Raw genomic sequence first — 7,308 nt, forward strand, 5'->3', positions numbered from 1 at the left:
ACTCACAATTGAGCACGAGGCACCGGAATCAACCTCCATCGGGACTTCTTGCCCTTGTATCTGTACATTAATCATAAGCTTCTGTTCTTGCTCATTCGCTTCGCAGAGTGAAAACAATACTCATTTCGTACACGCCCTTGCTCTTTTCAAATTTCCTCTTTTGCTCAGGCGTCCTCTTCCGGGCCGCTTTACTTTCGTCTTTGGAACGACAAGCCCTCGCTATATGTCCGACCCTTTTGCATTTGAAGTATGCCACTTTTATAAAACTGCATAAATGCTGAGCGTGCTTACCGTTGCAACAGTAGCAACTAGATCCCTCTGCCATGGCGTCTTGCTTCTTGTGGGTTGCTTGTATCATGCCCTGGCAGTCCTTTGTCTCGTCTCGGCCTTGCATGCGTATGTCTCACTGTTGCTTGGCCGTCGCTTCTGCGTTTGCGGCCATGTTGTACGCAACGCTGAACATAAAAATGACGTCGTGTTCTGCGAGAAGTCGCTGCTGAACTGCTTCGTTCTGGAGGCCGCATACGAAACGGCCTCGCATCATGATGTCCAACGGGGGCTGCTCGTCGCCAAAACCGCAGTCTTCGGCTAGCTTCCGAAGCGCCGTGACGTAGTCCGCAACCGATTTCTCGGCAGTCTGGTTTCTCTTGATGAACAAAAACCTTGCGTACAGCTCTGAAGGCCTTGGATGCAGGTGCTTGCGAACCGACGTCTTAATTTCATCGTAGCTTGCTGCTTTCGGTCTTGCTGGCTTCACCAGAGTTACGATGAGCCCGCACGATTCTTCGCCGCAACAAGTCAGCAGGACGGCTCTTTTCTGTTCTTCTTTCACCATCTTGTTCGCTTCGCAGAACATTTCTAGCGTCTTGACGTATTCGTCCCATGACGCGTTTGTGCCGAGACGATACTCGCCGATCCTGCCGACGGCCATCGCCGTCGCTTCCTCGTCGCCAACTGTAGCGTATCAGCCGGACGCCAGGATGGAACAGACGTTTAATGACGCAGTGCTGTTTTATAGGGTGATGAACATGTGATCCGCCAACTGCTCCTTGCGTGGCTGATAAGTGATACTCATGAAAATGCAGTGTCAGTGTGACATGTGAGATCGGTATACAACGCTTTGCTTTCAGGTGGGGTGATCCTGCCGACGGCCAACGCCGTCGCTTCCTCGTCGCCAACTGTAGCGTATCAGCCGGACGCCACGATGGAACAGACGTTTAATGACGCAGTGCAGTTTTATAGGGTGATGAACATGTGATCCACCAACTGCCCCTTGCGTGGCTGATAAGTGATACTCATGAAAATGCAGTGTCAGTGTGACATGTGAGATCGGTATACAACGCTTTGCTTTCAGGTGGGGTAATTATGTTGTTTATGGTTTATTGTCTACCAGCGACTGGTCACCATCTACAGAGAAAACCAATGTTGACGACCAAGTAGATCAGTTTACAGATCTTGTTGGGAGCAAAATACGCAAATACGTTCCGCGGTATGACCTAACCTCTCTAAATATCCCCACGTGTTCTCATGTGAACTTGTAACTACTTTAAAGCATAAAGATCCCGCGCGCCGACAATTTGAGATTCCTGTGTATAACTCGAGAGTAGAGTTCCGTTTTCTGCGGACTCTATGCAAATTCCTCTGTAAGGAAGATTACGACTGATATACTGTATATTAATGAAGAGGGGCTCTCACTGGCCGGCCGTATTTCGGAAGCATATCCGTAAACGCTCTAGTAAAAGTTGAAAGTGTTTTCGTTTGCTTGACTCTAGCGGTAAAGAAGTCTAAGCACTCATCTGTGTTGCTGCCCATTATTATTCTCACGCGAAGCTTCAGGTTTCGGCGCTGGCGTCAGTCAGCAGTACACTGACGCGCACATTAAAAGTGCAGTGCTGTCTTGTCATCGGGGGATGCCTTAAGAGCATGAAGCGTTCCATATCATACGGCACTGATGACAGCCCCTTCAGAATTCTAAAAGCTTACGGCAGTATATTAGCCACCTAACTAATGAAATCTCTCTCTCTCTCTCTCTCTCTCTCTCTCTCTATATATATATATATATATATATATATATATATATATATCTATATACATATATATATTGGCGTGACATACAGGGCTAGAATCTCTTCTTTTCTTGTACATCTTTTACACCTTGTGGTGTGGTTGTGGGCAATATTTATGAACTTTCTCTTACTGAATATCAAAGTAAGATGTTATGACTCTTTCTTTTCCAGTATGGAACTCCATGACAGCATGTTCCTTTCACATGCAGGGATGGACCAATACACTTCGCTGTGATAAATACTGTTCTGTTGGTACGGGGTGATTTACGCACCTACACACTGTTTCTCTGGTGCAGTTTAAGCTGGTTGCTATTTCTGTATACTTGTGCAGTGCACAACAGTTTTCTTAAACAATGTGTGCCATTACCTGTGATATTCTATGAAGCAGTTACCTGTGACCCTTCTAGATGCAAGAACAACGGGATGCAATGTTTATTTCAACGTGTCTGTGATATGTTGAATTATGTCTCTGCTACTGCAGTACTCATGATTCTCGCACTTCTTCAATGTAGAGGCTGTCGCACGTGATGTGTACAGAAACAAGTGTTACTGTCAAAAAAGGTCTGTACGTTGAAGGCTGAAATAATTCAGAAAGCTGCAGTTTTCTTCTAGTGCTTTTATTTGCCTGTCGCTACTATATTTGCAGTGCTAGCTTGCGCTGTATAAATATTGCTCTGTAACATTCCAGTTACTAGTTCTGCCATCTACAACTGAGAGCAATTTGTTGAAATCTATGAACTTGTCATGCGTGCACGCACTTCACGGAGCCACAGCGTTTGACATGTCGGATGACCAGTTGGACGTCATTTTCGTCACTAGACAGGAACTTTGCGGTTGTTGTGAGAGAAAATGGTGGCGGACCCAGAAGGTGCGCGTATAACAGCATGGTCAATGGAGCGGAAGATGCGATGCGCACTGTGCATTGTGGTTTCTCTGCGCCAGTAGAAAGCGAGGAGACAGGCGCTTGTGCCCATGAATGCCTAAGGGAGCAAGAGAACTCTCACCGATGCGAGCAAGAATAAAAATGACAACTGCTGGCTACATGCATGGCACGCAGGGCATCTTAGTGGAAAGCACCACTAAGAGACTGTCATTCGCTTTCTCTAAACCATAATATACTTAATCGGGTGACTTCAATTCTATACTTGGGTGTCACACTAGACGAGCATCTTTATTGGAAGCCTCGCAGTGCATTGCTGTGTAAAAAGTTGAGCAAGGCTTGTTTTATGCTGTGCAAATACCGTTATTACTTCGACCCTGCCACTCTGAGAACAACTTACTTTAGCATATTCCATAGCCATCTATCCTACTGTATTGCATCTTTGGTTAACACGTACGTTTTATATGTTGAACCTATTGCACAGGCGCCCAAATCTTTAACTGGCGCGCGCGAGCGGCGACTTTTCCGTGCGTCAGCGCCGTATGACGGGGCGCGGCTGCAAAGAGTCTGAGGCTAAGTGCATACGGACAAAGCGCGCTCAGCTGGGCCCATCGTCTGCTAAGCTGTTTCCAGCCTCGCCCCGTCATACGGCGCTGACGCACGGAAAAGTCGCCGCTCGTGCACGCCAGTTAAAGATTTGGGCGCCTGTACTTCTTCAGAAAAGGGCCTTGCGATTTATGACCTTTTCGGATTACGATGCTAAATCAATGCCGCTGTTTCAAAGCTTAAATATACTGCCTTTTAATTTATTACTAAATCTTAAAACTGTATTGCTTAGTCATAATAGCATAACCACTAACTGTCCTTTGAGTGTATCAATTTTCTTACTTTCCAGAAGCAATACACGCAGCGCACTTAAGGGAAATTTTCTCTTGCCAAAAATGCATAATGTATACGGAAGACGAAGGTTAAACAACACTGGAGCACTCCTATGGAACAGTTTACCATCGGAAGTAAACCAAGCAAAATGTTTTTCACTATCAGTGAAATCCCATTATCACTCACTACTATTATCTGCATAGAGTTTTCATCTGGATGGTGTACATAAGTTTACCTTTTTGACTTGCAGTGTATACTTTACTAAATACAAATTCCTTTCTGTGGCTTTCTCGTGGCTATTACACGTAGCCTGCCTTGTGTTTTTAAATTAATGTTTTTGTATATATGATTTATTTATACTTTTTCGTATTGGATGTTAGGATTGTGAATGATAACTAGCATGGATCGCAACTAGCCTTGAGCTAGGGATTCATATGTCCTGTGCAACATTTCCTGTGAACTTTCCTATTTTGAATAGGTGACGACAGCAGCAACAAGCAAATTATGACAGACACTTTGAAAATGCGCTTATTTTTAGCTTGCTTTCAATTTTATATGTCACCACAAACGATACTGTTTGAATTACTATAAATGCAGGCTTTACATAAGCCTTCGCTACACAACTTTTACATTTCTCAACAAATCATGAATGCTTTGCATTACGTAGACATCAACTACAACTGAGCATGGGAACTATATCTGCAATTCCACAACGTGAAATGCGCAATGCAGTTAGCATCTGTTGCAAGCACCTAGGGATGCTGACGCTGCTGTTGAAGTCTCAGCTGCCATCGCACACTCCGCTGGTAACGCATGTGCTGCGCACGGTTTGTGCCAAACATGTCAGTAACAGTGTCTCAAACAGCCCGCCCTCTGAAATAATTCATTCTAGACCCTATGTTTTGGGGCAGGCCGTGTGGAATGGGGTCGCCGTCACCGTCGAGCTCACTAGTTATGCTGCTGCACCTGCTGTCGCCATCGCTGTCATCGCCCGATTCTATGTCGCCCTCAGAAAGGCAAAGGTTGTGCAACATAGCACATGCAGCGACAATGTTGGCTGTACGTTCCAACTCGTACGTTCCAGTTCGTTGTTGCTTGACTTTGACAAAGAACAATGACCACATCGTACTGACATAATCAGCCGGGTTGGGAGCTGGCTTCGTCACATTAAAATTCATTTATAGCCATCAATTGCTCTACCCTTCACAGCCACTCGGCAGTATCGCCACCGGCTTTCAAAATCTCAACAAACCGATGCACATTTTCACGGAAATAAATTCGCGTAGGTCGTGCGTCGGGATCGCATAGTATCCTGCCATTCGAGAGTGTCAAATACTGTGGAGGCCCATTAACATTATTAAATCAAACGGAACTACATCCTCGTTAGTAATGGGTAGATACCGTGTTTCATGAAGGTGGAGAAGAAATTTTCTTTATCGTTCTTTTTAGTACGTCCCAAAAATACCCCTCCCCAAGAAAGAATAAAACGTGATCTATCGTTTCTGGTTGTTTGCAGATAAGGCAGTGAGATCCCCATGAAAGAAATAAGCCCTTTTCTTGTAAAAATATTTTTACTGGCAACGCTTCAGTGTGTAACTTAAAAAAAAAGGTTTTAACCCATGCAAAACTTGCATATGCTTTACTCTCTTTAGCACGTCCTTTCCAGGGTCTCCACTGTACAAGGCTCTGTACATAATCTCCGGCAGAACAACGTCACACAAACTGTTGTACAACTTTTTCTTTTTGACAGTAGATAAATATTCATTTGAAAACCTTGTTGCAAGGAATCGTACACTTGCGACAACTTCTCTAACATATCCAAGAATACCTCCCGTGAGTGTTTCGGTTGAAACAACAAAGTCTGGCAACGCACGCCCGAGCCTCACTTGGCATGTGGTGCGCATAAAAGGATCGCTGACGTCACGAAGGAAAAGAAACCTGTTAACAATCTGCCGCAATAAAGGTGTCCCAGGTCCAAATCGCCATTCTTGACTCCTCTGAACAAATTCGTTCAGCTGCACCTTCCTTTACCATTGCACAGCTCACACAAAAATGGCGAAATTCGATGCAGCTTCTGTAGATTGAGCCTTGCGCAATGTAGCATCTGCATTACATACCATACCCTATTGAGAATGAACAGATTGCACACGGTGGCTCTAACAAAAATCGATAAGTTCGTTCCTTTCCACCTTTCCGCCTTTTTAAGTGTATCATGCGTCTGCGGTGTCCAATATGTCTGGCTATCACGATAGCATTCTAGAGGTACTGCCAAGTACTTCGTTGGGGTCGTCCCCCAGGACACGTTCGCAAAGCGGTCGTCCATTACCATTCTCCGTGCTAGAGCCCAGGTGACTTGGCTAAGTTCATTCTGCTGCCTCAGACTTGGCAGAAATCTTCTCACGTTCAATAGCCTCAGATACACCTTCCCGACTGGTTGAAAAAACTGCCGCATCATGCGCATAATGTTAGCCCTCTTTTGTTTTGCATCTACATGGGGGCGATGTGCTCAAACATTGTGAAAAAAGCGACAATTCCTGGCTTTCGGTTGGAAGCAGCGGAAGTCAAGCTGCCGGAGCAGGGTGCGATATCGCTGAAGACAGCGGAAACGGCGCTTTAAGAGCCCACTGCACCTCTCCACTGCGGAACGCATGGCGGCATGTGCTGTGTTCTGCTGCCCCTCGGCTGTCTGCACTGGAGGATGGCTGGGAACTGGGGTCAGGAGCCCCGACTCCGAGGGGTAGCTACTGTCAGCTGCACGAAGCTGGAAATAGTACATTGAGTACTCCTGTGAGGCGAGGCAAGTTGGCAACTGATAAAAGCTTCAGCATCATGCAACTAAGATAGACTTCAGAGGTTGTGAGTCCCAAGTAAAAGCATGAGTTGAGGATGTCTGTGTTCGACGCAACTGTTAATCAATTTATAAGTCACTACGCGGTGCCTGCCAGAAGCACAAGAAATCAACACTTCTTGGTGCTAGCAATGACAGTAGTAGTAGTAGCACTAATGGGTGTTCATTTCTTCTGCTTCTGGCAGGCATTGGGTGCAGTAGCAGCGTTAATACGTGTTGCTTTCGTCTGCTCCTCGCAGACATAATGTGCTTGTAACTTAAGACTTCGAACATTGCCAATGGTGGCAGTAAATGTCTTCATTTTTTTACTCCTGACTTACTTATGGGCTTGTAATTTGGTTAAATGTTTGGGTTGGAGCGGACACGGCGTTCTGCTCGCTACTGAAGAGTGACTGCGCCAAAAAAGTTTTGTTTCACCGAGGAGGTATCCCTCGGGATTCGCAATGCGTCCCGCTTGGAACCGCCGGCGCAGCCATGTCGTCCGCCAGACGAACGCGTCGTGGTCCGACCCCGGTCGAACAGGGTCCAAGGCCAGGATCTTCATGTCCGCGTCGCAGATCTGAGGTAAAACGAAAACAGAGAAAGTGCCCGTTGACAAGAGCACCATAATGTCAAAAAGAATCGGCGCCAGAAAA

The 7,308-nt window shown here is 45.8% G+C and overlaps 1 protein-coding gene across 1 annotated transcript; it reads right to left on the minus strand.

The window, feature by feature from the left end:
* Nucleotides 1-403: 403 nt before the first annotated feature.
* LOC142586848 (uncharacterized) lies at nucleotides 404-931 on the minus strand. The gene has a single exon (XM_075697719.1). It carries the CDS (start codon nucleotides 929-931, stop codon nucleotides 404-406), a length of 528 nt encoding a protein of 175 aa, XP_075553834.1.
* Between the last annotated feature and the right edge of the window lie 6,377 nt (nucleotides 932-7,308).

This window comes from Dermacentor variabilis, chromosome 7 (assembly GCF_050947875.1).
Source record: "Dermacentor variabilis isolate Ectoservices chromosome 7, ASM5094787v1, whole genome shotgun sequence".
Classification (NCBI taxonomy): Eukaryota; Metazoa; Arthropoda; class Arachnida; order Ixodida; family Ixodidae; genus Dermacentor; species Dermacentor variabilis.